The 15,153-nt window shown below is 32.9% G+C and overlaps 2 protein-coding genes across 4 annotated transcripts; one reads left to right on the top strand and one right to left on the bottom strand.

Moving 5' to 3' along the window:
• Nucleotides 1–927: 927 nt before the first annotated feature.
• Nucleotides 928–3,030, bottom strand: LOC111012976 (S-adenosyl-L-methionine-dependent methyltransferases superfamily protein). Its single transcript, XM_022287285.2, has 2 exons — nt 2,586–3,030; nt 928–1,968 (listed from the first exon to the last, which is right to left on the bottom strand). The coding sequence occupies exons 1-2, from the start codon at nt 2,912–2,914 to the stop codon at nt 1,311–1,313; spliced, it is 987 nt and encodes a 328-aa protein (XP_022142977.1). The 5' UTR covers nt 2,915–3,030; the 3' UTR covers nt 928–1,310.
• Nucleotides 3,031–5,604: 2,574 nt separating this feature from the next.
• On the top strand, nt 5,605–11,323 carry LOC111013034 (putative disease resistance protein At5g66900). Of its 3 annotated transcripts, none has more exons than XM_022287363.2 (7): nt 5,605–5,799; nt 5,895–6,544; nt 6,930–7,336; nt 7,436–7,794; nt 9,617–9,825; nt 9,916–10,776; nt 11,230–11,323. In XM_022287363.2, the coding sequence occupies exons 2-6, from the start codon at nt 5,905–5,907 to the stop codon at nt 10,746–10,748; spliced, it is 2,448 nt and encodes an 815-aa protein (XP_022143055.1). In that variant the 5' UTR covers nt 5,605–5,799; nt 5,895–5,904; the 3' UTR covers nt 10,749–10,776; nt 11,230–11,323. The 3 variants fall into 3 exon arrangements, with proteins under 3 accessions (XP_022143055.1, XP_022143056.1, XP_022143053.1); XM_022287364.2 differs by having other exon boundaries at nt 5,892–6,544; XM_022287361.2 differs by having other exon boundaries at nt 5,605–5,816.
• Nucleotides 11,324–15,153: the final 3,830 nt, after the last annotated feature.

Raw genomic sequence — 15,153 nt, 5'->3', positions numbered from 1 at the left:
TGTTTTCTTATTTGTTTGACCACCAACTCTTGAATATTTTTGCTGAAAGTTTTACAATTTTAATGATTGATTTAAAAATATATTATTTTGAACACATGAAAATGTTGTCTCTAACATGTACCAACTTTGGCAGCGATTTCAAATTTCAATCAGGTGAAAATGAAAATTAAGAAGTCCTATATAATTTCAATTTATGACTTCGATTGGTTTAATGGACTGATCCAACTGATTAATTTAATTAATAAAAATTAGTATTTTCATTTTATAAAAATACCCGATAACCAATTCACCATCAATTTTAACCAAAATAAAGTCAAATAAACTCAATCCAACTCAAACGTCACAATCCAACTCATTTTATCCTCAAGTCTTTTTTTTTGGTCGATTTCTTCATAATATTTTATCTATTTACTTTTTTTTTATGAGAAACAAGAGAACTTTATTAAATTTTTCAAAAAAAGAAAAAAGAGAACTTTATTAAAGAAAAAAGGTGACATAGCCGGGGCCGGGTAGAGAGAAACCCTGCCCAAGGACTACACATTATAAATCATCTTCCAGTCATTTATAACCATGACAAGGCTATATTTACAAAAGAATCTTCATAATATTGAAAAAATTTCTTATTTTCTTCAACCAAATCTTTATTATCATAAAATAAATATAAATACCTATAAAATTAGAAAGCTACTTCCTCGTAGAAAGTTACTTTCCTCGTACCGAATCTTCATGCATGCAGGGAGAAATCGAAATCAAGTTGCTCGTCATATGGTCATCACAGGTATTGTTTGGGTAAATAAATTCCCCTCTTGACTTATTAGTGTGGCCAAAGCAAAAAGTGAGCTTTGTATAGCTCCTTGAGTTTAAAAGAAATTCTTAAAGACTCAACTAAAAAAAATTCTCAGCACGTAAGAGGTAAGAGATGTTCAATGATGAGGAACAAAATTAAAAATACTGTGAATTAAATTATATATTTAGCTAAAAGAAAAGAAACTAGTAAAAAAAAAAAGGAGATTCAAACTACTGAATAGAAATTACATGGACTACATACACAAAAAGGTCCTAAGCCTTGGGCTATCTTAGCATACAGAAGAAGAGAGAAGGCATTCTTTCCCTAACACCATTTTGCTTCTCTCTAGTGGTCAAATAAAATGCATTGCCACTCAAAAATCTATAATGGTTTCCCAATTTCTCCTTGATTCTCTATATAACCTCTCCAGGACTTGAAAATGCCAGAGCCATTCTCAGACAACTTCCTACTCATCTCCACATCTCGGGATCTCGGTCCAAATGATACACAGAGAGTGCTAGCACTACTTAGCCTTTGATTGCCTGAACTCAAACCAGATCTCGTAATGGTTGAAAAGCAGGCTGTCGTGCGTGCGTTTTCCTAAATATTCAAGTCCCAAGTTTGTAAGACGCTTTGTACATTCCTCCCCGCCCAACCGCGAACAGAACTTTATGTTATGCGACACGAATATTCGCCCATCATATGGCTTTAATTTGCTGGCAAGCCTCTCTAGACCAACCCATACAAGCTTATCAGGCATATGAAGAAACACAGCACTAGCATATATCAAATCATAAACAACTTCAGAGCCAAACTTGGTGAAGTCCATGTCCTCCCCTTTCACGATTAGCGGGCGCTTGCTTAAGAGACCTTGAGATGGAAGCTCGTACCTAAAGGCAGCCATCATTGAGAGCTCGTCCCTCTCGAGACAGTGGTAATGTCCAGGCTTGAGATATCGAATGAAATGCAAGCCAACACGGAGGGTGCCACATCCAATCTCCAAAACATGTGCATCTGGTTTTAGATGAGAGAACTCGGCTAGGAATTCAAACACATCTCGCCCACCTGCCCAAGGTTCACCATAGTTGCTATGGTGCTCTTCAACAAGGAGCTCACCAGGGCATGGAAATGCTGTACGGTTCTGTTCGTCAGATCCCTCATAATGTGATATACCCTTGAATCTATTGTGAATATAATGAATTAAGTCAATCATCGATCAAGTGTTCTTATAGCATATGGAAAGTAGACACAATTCATGAAGAATACAAATAGGAACAAAATTATATGAACAATGAACAAGCAGAAACAAGGTAACCACGTTACAATAGACCAATAAAAAAGCAGGTTTACAAATGAAATCCATACAAATTAATTAACAAGCTATTAATGGAAATCTTCACAGATTTACAAGCAAGTTTGATACACTATCATGAAATCTATCCAGATTTTCCACGCATATCCCATTTTCACAACTAACAAGAAATTATATGATGTATAATTCAACCTCTTTTCCACTCGATTTCAAATAAATTCCAATGCCATTACAAACTAATTAACACGAAAGAATGCAGGTGAACAACTTTCGATAAAAATTTCAGGACAGCCTAAGCACAATTTGTATCTAGATCCGAGGCTCAATTGCAGTGATTCAACGCAAATGACATATAAACAACTGCAAATTCGAGATTTACAATCCGAAACTGAACGGAGAAAGATAATTCCCGGTGAAAGGTTTGTTTTCAATTCATCAAATCTCGTTCGAGAAAGAAGATAGAAAGAGCTATTGGTAATTACTCACTGCCTGAGATCTTCGAGCTGCTGAGCCCTAGTGCGAGGGTTGATGCCTTTCCGGAGCACATTCTCGTGCATCTGCAGTCCATTGGCTCTGATCTGATCCTTCACCCAGTCGACATCGTCCTTGCTCGTCCGGACCCCATCGCCAACGCAACCTCCGGCGCCGGCAGCGGTGCCGGAGACGACAATGCGGGGAGAAGCAGGGCAGGAGCAAGAGGAGAGATTGGAGAAGAAGAAGAACAGAAACAAAATTGCAGCAGAGGCGGTGAGTAAGAGCACCGGAAAGGTGACGACAATCCCTTTCGGAGACGATGATGACGACCACAGCGCCATTCCCGGAGCTCAACCGAAGGAAAGCAATGCGTGTTTTCAGGCCAAATGTTTCCCCTTCAATGGGCTTTTTGTAAGAAATTGCGAAAGATTTTAACTCCAACCAAAATAATAAATAATATGTTGAATGTTTTCCAATTTAGTCTCCATGGTTCAAAAGTTTCGTTCAAAAAGTTTCGATTTGGTCCTCTGTCTTGTTTGGATTTTCAGTTATACTCTCCCTACTGACCTAACATATTACTTGGGGATATTAGTTTCTAGTTTCTTTAATAAATTGTTCAAAATATTGAATTTTAATATTTTACATTGATAATAATTTCTTCTTTTTTTAGTACAATAAATTGAGGTAACGAGAGTTTGAATTTCCAACATGGAGAGAAATAATAACTGCCAACCACAATCCGTGCGAGATGAAAGTCTCGTGCACGATTTTGAATGAGAGAAAGAAGTGAGGAATCCTCTTTTCGACTTTGACTCTCCCACTCCAGTAGTTGTTTTTCTTTCTGTTACTTCGAAAGTAGCTGCTTCTGCTTCAGCTTCAGCCACTCGAATTTTCGATATTCCTTTTTTATTTTTCATCAAACGAATGACATCTTCTTCTGGAAATCCTAGCTATTCTTAGCATGATATTGGGGAATCATCTCATATCCAATTAGTTTTGAGATGAAACTCATATATATTGATATGGTATCAGAGCTTCAAAAGAGGCAGAGTCACGATTTTGAATGGCATGTTAAGGATCCTACCTTGAAATAAAATGAATGTTGGAGATTTTTAGATGAAAACCCGTGAATATTAATAATTGTGTTTAACTTAATCATAATCGAAATGATAACGAACTGAAATAATATATTTTTTTTTTGTTATTATTGCTTACTGAAAAATTTCTACCATTGAAATCACAAATTTACTAGCATTGTTTACTGAGGAATAAAAAACGCAATCAAAATTTTTTAAACAAAACATACTAAATCGAAAAAACGTCTAAATATTGGGGACTAGAACAATTATTTAAACACACTATGCTTATTGGCAAAATGGACTGATCCATCGTCAAAATCTATTTGTTTAAGATGATGTGTTTAAGTAGAATGCCCACTTATCCAAATATGTTAGTACACATTTAACCATTGTTTAACGAAATTACTTAATTCACAAGTTTTATATATGGAGGACATAATTTTAAAATTTTAAATATTATCATATTAATAATTAATTGAAAGACTGTGGATATATATCTTAACATAAAAAGAAACAAAAATATACAAATTAATCTACTTCCAAATGTTGTGATTATAAAAATTTGACTCTTTTTCCTTCTAGATAATCTTTTTTCAAGATTATTGACATTGACTTAGATTTTCGAAAAACTATGAATAGATGAGTCCCCGTCTTAAAACTCTCTATATATATTATATATAAGATATTGTAATCTAAAATATGTTAGTTATTAAACACGAATCCTCAAACTCTTAATTATAGTAGTTATAATTGTACTCCAAAAGCTTGTGAAATTAATGTAGTTAACTTTTATTATTGGGTATCTTATAGCTTCATCAATACGATTTAACAACTCTCTTGAAAGTGTGATCGTGAACAAGTGAGAGTACTATATATAAAATAGTTGAGATACATTTTTTTTCAAAAAAAAGTGGAAGAAAAATGGAAAATGCTATAAATATCGAGGAATTACTAAGAACACCCAATATTTGATTTATTTATTGTTGTCATAAAGTGATATGTACTTAAAAAGGTGACGAAATTGCTGAGAAATTTAAAGATTTGATTAAGAGAGTCAAGTAGCTCAGTTTCATGTTTTATTTCCCGACTTGCCTACATTTTTTTTTGTTTTGTTTTTAATTTTATATTCGAATACTAATTAAAAAAACTAAAGTAAAAATTTAAAAATAAAAAACATTTTTTTTTCTATAAGAGGATCCGAACTTTCAACTCTCATAAAAATGCATAGATGTCTATGAATTACAATGATTTTAAGCTTAAAAATAAAATATAAAAAAAATATTGTTTCTATTAGTTACCATGCATTTAATAAGTAAACATAATAAAATAATAATTTCGCTAATATGTTTATAGAATTGAAGGAGGACTAAGAGACGATATATAAATAAAATTTGGTTGTATCTAAATTCTACTCATTTATTTAAGAAACAAAACAAATTATTAATATAAATAGCTATCAAATAGTTATGCTTTTTAAAAGAACGAAAATAATAAACAAGAAGCAAAATTAAGAGGTAATTCGATAGAGTTGCCATTTTCTATTTTTCATTTCTTATTTTATGTTTTTTTTTTAGAAATATAAATACCAAAATCACATTTTTTTAACTGTTCCTATTTCTATTATTATTATTATTATAAAAAAACATAAAGGAAAGTATTATTTTATTATTTTTATTTATAGAATGTATCCTTAATATAATATATAAAATGTTTTAATATTTAATTTAAAATCACTTTTCATGTAAAATAAAAATGTATGGAGAAAAAATAAAAAATAAGTTTGAAACATATTTTTAAGGTAGAATTAAATTTTTTTTTAGTATAATTACCATTGAGCTAGCTAGAATTAAAAATTTTAAAACAATAGAAATTTACCTACCAACCATATGTCGTTATAATTTAACAAATAAATAATATATAACGTTTGCAAAAGGAAATAATGTCATAAATTAATTCGTTCTCACGTGCTGACTTTGAAAGTCATTTCCACGAAGCTTCAAAAATCGTCGTCTTATTAATAGTTAGTCCGTCGAGCTCAGACTCATCAGCTAAGAGCCTGACCGCCGTCAACGGCGGAGCTCCGAGGATCGAGCTGAGATCTCGACGTTGGCCGGCGGCGGAGCTCCGAGGACAAGAAACCGTGAACGGTCTCTAACTCTTAGATGTTCGTTGCATCATGTTTCTTGTTTTAAGGTCGTAAAATTGAGGTTTCAGAACGTTGAATTTCTTTTGAAAATAGCAGGAGGAAGAATATGGCGGGGGCATTCATCGGTGGCGCAGCCTTAGGTGCTGCATTCGGCGAGCTGTTTTCTGTAATCAAGAATTTAGGCGAGAGGGCGATCAATTTCAGTTCTGTTCTTAAGGAGATCGAATTCAAGGTGAAGGCTATATTGCCACTGCTTAAAGAAATTGATGGCCTGAATGAAGCCCTGGGGTATACGAAAGAAGAAATGGAGAAGTTGAGAAACCTAATAGAAGATGGCAAGAGGCTACTTCTTAAGTGTGGCGATGATAAATTGGGGAAGCTTAAGTGGCTGAAGACACCGATTTACACAGGGAAGCTTCGTGAATTGGATGCTTCAATTCGAAGTTTCATGGACGTTTTGCAGTTGCAAACGGCTAGAGACATGAAGAAGAACTTGACGATGACGGAAAAATTGATGGAAACCCGTAGAAATCCTGATACCAATGGTGGGGTAAGCAATACGGTGGATTCGCGGCCATGTCAGGTTCCCGATCTTGGAGAAGAAAGCGTTGGATTGAACAAGCCAGTTGAGGAATTGAAGGTGAAGCTTCTTAAAGATGGGGTTCGAATGTTGGTAGTGACAGCTCCTGGAGGTTGTGGAAAAACCACACTTGCCGTAAGGTTTTGTCACGACAAGCTAATCAAAGGTAAATAAACAAATCACTCTTCTGGAAAAACGTCTATTACAATTACAAAAAGTAAAGCAAGGATTGATTTGAATGTTTTGAGCTCCACATCGAAAAGAAAAAGGACCTTATAATGGTTTATAATAGACATGGACTACTCCTATCATTGTCAATTGGTTTTGAAATGAACCCTGTGAATATTGACAAATTAAAGGTGTCTCAATAGTGTTATTATTTGATTTTAGTCTCTGAGTTATTCTTCTGGTATCAATTGTTGTTCTTGGGATGCTTTTATTTCTTTTTAAGCTCTGATTCTTCTTATTGTTTGTACTTCAAAATCTCGTGTCTTGTAAAAAAAAGTTCTGTGCATTTCTTACAGGAGCTTTGTAATTCTGCATTTCCACAGATAAATTCCAGAACATATTATTCCTCACAGTTTCAAGTAAACCAGATACGAAGCACATCTTAAAAGATGTAATTCTAAGCCTCAAGTGGCCTAAAGTACTGTCTTATTCTCAAGAGGACGAACAGACACTCTGGTCTGAAGCTCGATGGCTGGGACAATCAAGTTCAAATCCTGTATTGATCGTGTTGGACGATGTCTGGGAAGGTTCAGAATCAGAATGCCTTCTTTCCAAGTTCCTCCTCATGCCCAACTGCAAAATTTTGGTCACCTCTAGATTCAAGTTTCCTAGATTTGGTGAGCCGTATTACTTGGAACCCTTGAACCATCAAGATGCGAGGGAACTGTTTCATCGCTCGGCATCGCTGGATAAAAAACCAAGGTTCCCAGATGAAGAGATTGTAGAAAAGGCAATCTATCTACCAATTTGATAGAAAAAGCTACACTTGTACACTGTTTTGCTTTTGAATACTTGAGATGTAACTGAAGTTTGGATGGTTGAATTGCAGATAATAAGGGGTTGTAAGAGATTCCCACTTGCTCTGAAAGTGGTTGCAAGATCACTTTCTGGTAGAGCTGCATCGGTTTGGAAAGTTGCAGAGAGGAAATTATGTAGAGGAGATTCTATTTTGGGTTCTGAGAGAGAACTTATGGAATGCCTCCAAAGCAGCTTAGATGCAATCCCAGATGAGAATATGGTAATCAAGGAGTGTTTCATGGACTTGGGTTCGTTTCCTGAAGACCAGCGAATTCGTGTGGCTACATTCATTGATGTTTGTGCAGTATTGTATGAACAAGATGAATGTGAAGCAATGACAAACCTTGAAGGGCTTTCGACTAGGACACTGGTTAGCTCTGTCTCTTTGAGGTAAAATTCTGTTGCTTTCAGGTTGTTTTTTCATAAGAGACGAAACAAAGGTTTGATTTTGACGTGGAACCTATAAATCTAGGTAGAAAGTTTACTAACAATTTTTTTTTTCTTTAAAACAGTTTTCAGCATATTTTTCTCTCTCTAAAATTTTCATAATATTTACTATTTATCTCTCCAAAATTTTTATCCCTATCTAACATATCATTCTCATTTTTCTCTCAACACAAATTTAATATTCTCATTTTTCTCTCCCTACAAATTTAATATGGTTCAAAACTACCAAAACGAGCATAACCAGCGATAATTGACATATATCTCCCATCAAAAGTAGCTAAATTCCCTACCCCACACGTTGTACCTCGAAATTTTTCTTTTCTTCAAATTTTTTGCTTGTTATAACTTCTATTTCTCTTTCTAACTTTTTTTAGAGCAAGTAGGTCTCCAACTTTTCTTTATCTAAAATTTTCACTCTCAATTTTGTTTTGCTGTAATTTTATTTCTCTTTTTCATTTATTTATTTTTCTCAAACAAATACATCTGAAAATTTTTTCTATTAACTTTCTTTTTCACTATAATTTCTCTTTATTTTTCTAACATGTTTTTCTCTATCAACTTTACTCTATTTTTCTAAAATTTTCTTTGAACTTTTATTTTCATGTCTCAAAAGTCTCAGGCTAGGTACCCAGTCAAAGGATATGGAATGCATTTTCCATCATTCATTCCAATTTTAAATATTAAATATATAATTTTGGTAACTATTTTACTAAATTAAGAATAAAATGTTAAATATTTTTTAAAACTAATTTTTTAGACATTTAAAACTAATTTTTTAGACATTTAAAACTAATTTTTTAGACATTTAAAACTAATTATTTATATCAGTAAATAACAATTTTAATATATTTATTACTTTTTTATTTTTTTAAATTCTAAAAATAATTAAAATTAATTACTAAACCCACAACGATTCCCATCCCCAAATGTCAATTCCTTGACTTAGACCTCGATTCTCGAAATCAGAAAATGAGGTAGGGACGTGGATTAAAAATTTCCATGAGGATGAGAGTGTATGCCCGACCCATCTCGTTGTTATCTCTATTTTACATAGATTTTTCTCCCTAGCATATCTCTTTTGACTCTCTAATATTTTAGAAATAGAAAAAAATGGTTACCAAACATTTGATTTTTTGTTTAAAAAAAAACAAAATCAATATTAAATGTATATGATTTTTGTTTTTTAAAAACTGAAAATTAAAAACAAAATATATAAAACATAAAAACCATGAACAAAAAACAGAAATTGCATGAAGCTGGCAAAAAGTTGGTGGCTTGATAGTATTTTGTGGGTGATTTTGTCAAGAACATCTGTAAGAAAACAAAGGGATTCTTTTTGGGTATGGTTTCCTTTTAATTATTTATCAGAATATCTTTTCTATAATTACTATATATTACTTTTCATTTTATAAACCAGTTCAGAAATTCATAACTCTTTTATGTACACTAAAAAATTATTATAAAATATTTCATTTGAACATTTACTTTATAAATAGACTAGAAAAAAAGGAGCGCTTAGTGGAAAGAAATTTTCTTTTTCTTTTTTCCCTTGTCTGAAAGAACTTTTATATAATCTTGTGCTAAATAAATTTCTAACTCTAAGCTAGCGTTTCTTTTCACTCCAAGACATTTCAAGTACTAATAATAATTACCTTGAGCCTTAATCCAAGTATCTGAACAAAAAAAGCAAGATCTGTGAGACTTTGCTTCATGACCATTTGTTTATGAATTTGAAGTTCGTAGTCTTGTTGTGTTTATTTTTCAGAAATGAAGCATGTGAAGATGATTACCACAGCGAGTCCTATTTTACGCAGCATGATGTTCTTAGAGAGTTGGCTATCCAATTGATTAATGAGAAGCCCGTAGACCAAAGAACAAAGTTGCTTTTGGACATTAACAGAAATGATTTCCCTAAATGGTGGTCTGAAAAAGAGATGCAACCCTCCAATGCTCGCCTTCTATCCATAACAACAGGTCCTTCCTTTTCTCTCTCCCGTGTTCTGATATTTCATATTCGGTATCTCTTTCTACAATCTAACACCCGGTGGAATGCTGATGGTGCAGATGAGACGTTCTTATCATGTTGGCCTGACATGGAAGCAACTGAAGTTGAGGTTCTAATTCTAAATCTTCTGTCAAAAACTTACAACTTGCCCGAGTTCATGAATAGAATGAATAGATTAAAAGCTCTGATTGTCACGAATTATGGACTACTTCAAACTGAATTGGGCGGTGGTTATCAACTAACCAACTGTTTGTCAAGGCTAGAAAGAATCAGGCTTGAACGAATTTCAATTCCTCCTTTTAGTAATCAGAACTTGAAACCACTGTCACATCTTAAGAAAATATCGTTCTATATGTGTAAAGTTGATAAAGCTTTCACAAACTGCTCAACCCAGATCTCGACTGTGTTGCCTAACTTACTTGAGATTTCCATAGACTTCTGCAACGATTTGATGGCTCTCCCTATTGGACTATGTGAAATTGTCAGCTTGGAGAAGTTGAGCATTACAAACTGTCATGGACTAACTTTGTTACCAGAAGAACTTGGGAAGTTGATTGATCTAAAAACTCTAAGGCTTAGATCTTGCATTCATTTGAAGGAGTTGCCAGAATCAATCTCGAGGCTCCAAGAATTAGTCAATCTTGACATATCTCATTGTCTTGGCCTTACCAAGCTTCCAGAAAAGATTGGCAAGTTGCAGAAGTTGGAAAAGCTTAATATGTGGAGCTGTTCGATCTCCAAGCCCCCAGCATCACTAAGAAATCTAAAAAACTTGAAGACAGTAGTGTGTGAAAAGGAGATAGCAAAATGGTTTAATATTGTCTCACCTCGGCTTCGGAAACTGGTAAAAGAACACACGGAAGAAGCCAACCTGGACTGGCTATTAGCATGACAGCTCCCTATTTGAGAAGCTTTCTAAGGTACACATAAAAATTATGGATCTTGGGAGAGTAGCTTACGTTTATCTTATGTATCTGTAAACGATCATCTTCAAAACATTACTCTTTGCTCGGAGAGGAATCATAGGATTTTCAACAACTTGAAAAGGGAAGGACTTTTGATAAAACCTAGTTTAAGGTTTTTAAGCAAACACTACAGCAAATAACCTTTCTGTTGCCTTTTGTAAGCATGAATTTGCTCGAGAAAATTCAAAAATAATGTACATTTTGTTCTTCTTCTTTTTTTTTTTAATATTTTTTAATTTATGTTTATTTTATTTTTTAGATATATTGCTGCTCATAAGCTGCGCCTTTCACTTTTTTCCTGCTTCTCTTTTTCATTATCGATCATAATTAATGCCACTGTCCTGCTCTTACCCCTCCTGTCCACTCTGAGTCCTGACTACAACTTCTTCATCTCAATCTGCTTTGCAGGTTATACCAGTGGTCGTTAATACACGACTTACTGTTTCTTGTAAAAAAAGGTGCTGCAGTAGAAATTTCATCACCGTGGCCCTAAAGGAGAAATGTAGGTGGTTTTTGTTGAGAATCCATAAATATGAATTAAATTTATCTAATCCATCAACTTAAGCATTTGGGTTGAGTGGTGGTTTACATGATATCAGAATGGGAGATTCTGTGTTTGAGCCTCTGCATTGTTGTTCCCTCCCCAAAACCGAATTATTTATTTTCATTACCTTCTGTTCGATTCTTAATGGGTTGGCTGATTCCGCAGAGAAAAAAGATGCAATTTGTTCAAGAGCCATTTGGGTTGCCAGGATTGAAGGGGCCATGATCGCTGATGTGAACTAACGAACATCCATTGTCATCATGAATGTGCTCCTTAAATTTCATATCATTCACCGACTATTCAAGTTGTTGTAAGATCCCATTACAGAGTTAAAGAACTGTTTTGGTCAGGGTAGAAAGGACATGGGTTTTCTTAAATGGAGTTGCATGCCAGAAAAAATGTGAGCTACCTCGCTTTGACAAGAAGTTCTTCAACTTCATAGTGAAAGAAACTCCTTTATGGTGATTCTGTTGCCAGAAACCACATGGAGGTCTGCCTCTTGTCACATCTCTCTACTTTACAAATGGAAAAAAGGAAAAGAAGTTGATTGACTTTCTCACATTAAGCGAGGTTGTTCTATATCATTACTTGCCTAATCTTTATGCATTATTGTTTTCATCTAAAATTAATGCTTATGCCAAGTATTTAGTATTTTGAAAAAATCACACAGCTTCAATCACTACAAGATTCATTAATTTGGTGTGTTAAACGTTGGAAAACTAATTCATGTACTTTATTTATGTTATTTTAGAATGGCTAAGTCGGTTCCTCTGCCTTCCAATATATATGATTTTCTATGCATTCAGTTGATTTTTGAAGAGGACATTTTTTTTGTCCCATTCCAGACTTGGAGTTGGAAATTTAAACAATTCCACAAATGTGTCGAATATATTTATAATATTGTATCTAGATATATTGATGAACATCCAAACAATTCCACCAAAATCCTAGAATTAGTCCTTAGTAAGGAATGATCCGTGATGAATTTGTGATTGCAAAAACTTAAGTATTTGGTATTTCCATTTCTTGATGACTTTATTAAGAAAAATATCAGGAGTGTATACCCCCGGCGTTTTCTCCGTCAATTCCAATCACCTTTTTATTAACACTGTTGATTCATGTGAAAGCTGAGGAATCTGATTTTAACATCTCATTTGTTGCTACAGGGTTAGATGGATGGAGGTTGTGGGTGAATTAAGAGTTATGATACATGGCCTCCAACCGAAGTAAAAAATGGTCAATATAGAGAGGTTGTGAGTGAACTAAGAAGATGGTGGAATTTAAAGCTATGGCTGGTTTAACACTGGTGCAAGTTGAAGTTTTCAATCTTCATCTTTTACACCTCCAGGTCTTCAGTGCATTCCCAGCTAATTTCTGCATTCGGGAGGACTCTTCACTTGACTAGGTACTCTTGCAAGTCTCGTCCTCTATATTGTACTGCTTATACTTTCTTGTTAAAATATCATTTTGGTTCTTGTATTTTGGACTTGTTCTGTTTTAGTCCATGTGCTTTTAAACGTCCAAAATTAGTCCTATTTTAAATAAACCTTAAAATTAGTTCGCAGTTCGCACTATTAGTTTGTGGTTAAGTTTTGCGAAGAAAAAAATTAGTTCCTGTAAGGCTATAAGCCTTCAGTCTATAACTTTCCTTTTCTTAAATGGAAATTGTTTTTTTAAGTAGAAAGATTAAATTTTGACATTTGAAACTTGAAAGGATAAGGAACAAAATAGTATTTTTCAGTTGGAGCTTGGGTTGAAATTACTGCATTCACGTCAAGTATAGCTTTAATGATTTTCCTTTCTCAGCTTTTCAATGAGTGTAAACTAATAGATAGAAAAAGTATTTATTGAGCCAATAAAAACTTGAACTACCTGTGTGGTACTGTCGATTCATGGGAAGGAAATGTGGAGCCAGTGAAATCTAGAATTAGAGATCTAAAACTCATATCAAACCAAACATTAACATATTTGCATGTCTTTTGTAGTAATCGTGTCATGAAATCACTACTAAATCAAAAAGTTTTAATGAATAAGTCAGAGTACGATCTATATAAATTTTGATAGCTGTGAGTGTTTATACCAGCTAATGTGCACCTGCACCTTGACTAGTCTCTCGAGACAACCGTTGTATCTTGTGACATAAGGTTGTCAAACTCTTGAATTTTATATTGAGTAGGTAACTATCATGGGTTCCAAGGTACCCTTTTTTTTCTTCTTAATGCTACTATACCGACCTATGATGGTTATTTTATTCATGTATTCTTAACCATCGTGTGAGTTTATTTGCCAACAAGTAGACTATTAATATGAGTTGTGAAGAAAATAACATTGCAGAAGATAAAATCTTATGTTTTGATGCGTTGTTAATTTACCATTAAACTTAAAAGCTTATACAATATTGGATGAAATTGTAGTGTTGATATGACAAGTATAATCGAAAACAACATCGTGGAGAGATGACAAAATTTACTCAAATTCTCTTTTATTCCTCTATTTTCTTTTCCCTGGTAAATTCTCTACCCTTTTATTTCCATTACATGTGACTTTATTTTCATTTATAAAAATGTATATCATATTTGGTTGGAAATTTTAAGTTCATTTTGTAATGAGAATGTTGTTTTGAATCTTTGTAGGTACTTGCCAAGAAATTTGAAGAGTACCAACCCCAAATGGCTTTCTTGATCATTTAAGACCAGCTTTAGAATTTAAAGCTAAAAGAAAATATTGAGTTGATACAGAATTTAATAACAATAATGTGAAGATGAGTATTAGGGTTCACATTATATTTTATTTTGGGACATTTAGTACCATAATTTCCAAGCTTTTATTAGAGGGATAGTCCTAAATTAACAAGAAAGCCATTATTTCTGACCTTTGGTGCTAAATTAATTCCATGTAGGGACATATGAGGTCAGACATAGGAACCTAAATTTTGAATTAAAAAAACGAAGGGAAAAAAATGGAATTTATGTGAGAAAAAAATAAAATAAAAGAAGAAAATGGTGACAAGAGGATGACTCATTCACCATTTATTTATACTTTTAGATTATATTTCTCTCTATACCTTTCAACTCAAAATTAAATTAAAAAATATATATTGTTCTTTAGATTAAATACATCTCTATTACTGTAATAATTTTTTTTGATTCATATACTTTAAATTTAAATTTGTGTTTACTTCAATATTTGTACTTTAAAAAACGTATGTTATAGTCTATTAATTTTTTAAAGTGACAATTTTAGGTCATGTTTACAAAAAGTTTAACATATATTTTGTACATAATAAAAATCATTTAATATAAGTTTATTTCTACCTTTCAAAAAATTTAATAAGTGAAGTATTATATCGTATCGATCAAAACGAGTATTTCGAAATTAAAATAAACAAAATTTTTAAGGGATTTTGGCCCCTGTACCAAGACACATGGGACCAGCTACATATATGACCTAATTTAGATAAAATATCATAAAAATAAGGGCTAAAACATGATAGTAAATACAACAAATATTGTACTAAAAAAATTACAACAAATATTAGAAGATATAAATTAATCATTGATTTACAAATTGTTTATCTTTGTAGTACTTTTTAATGTGTTATATTAGTAATTACTTTTTTATTTTTTTAAAATACATCTTTATAAATAGTTTAGAAAATAAAACTACTCAATTCAAATTTATAATGATATGAGAGTAGTAAGCAATATGAACCATGTACATAATTTTTAATTTAATCAAACTTTACCTTTCATCATTCAATATATATGCGATCGTTTTAAAGCTTTTAA

Source organism: Momordica charantia, assembly GCF_013281855.1.
Source record: "Momordica charantia cultivar OHB3-1 chromosome 8 unlocalized genomic scaffold, Mcharantia_2.0 BLBB01000008.1, whole genome shotgun sequence".
NCBI classification, from domain to species: Eukaryota; Viridiplantae; Streptophyta; class Magnoliopsida; order Cucurbitales; family Cucurbitaceae; genus Momordica; species Momordica charantia.
Note: the sequence above shows the minus strand (reverse complement) of the source record. Positions and strands in the feature narration are given on the sequence as shown.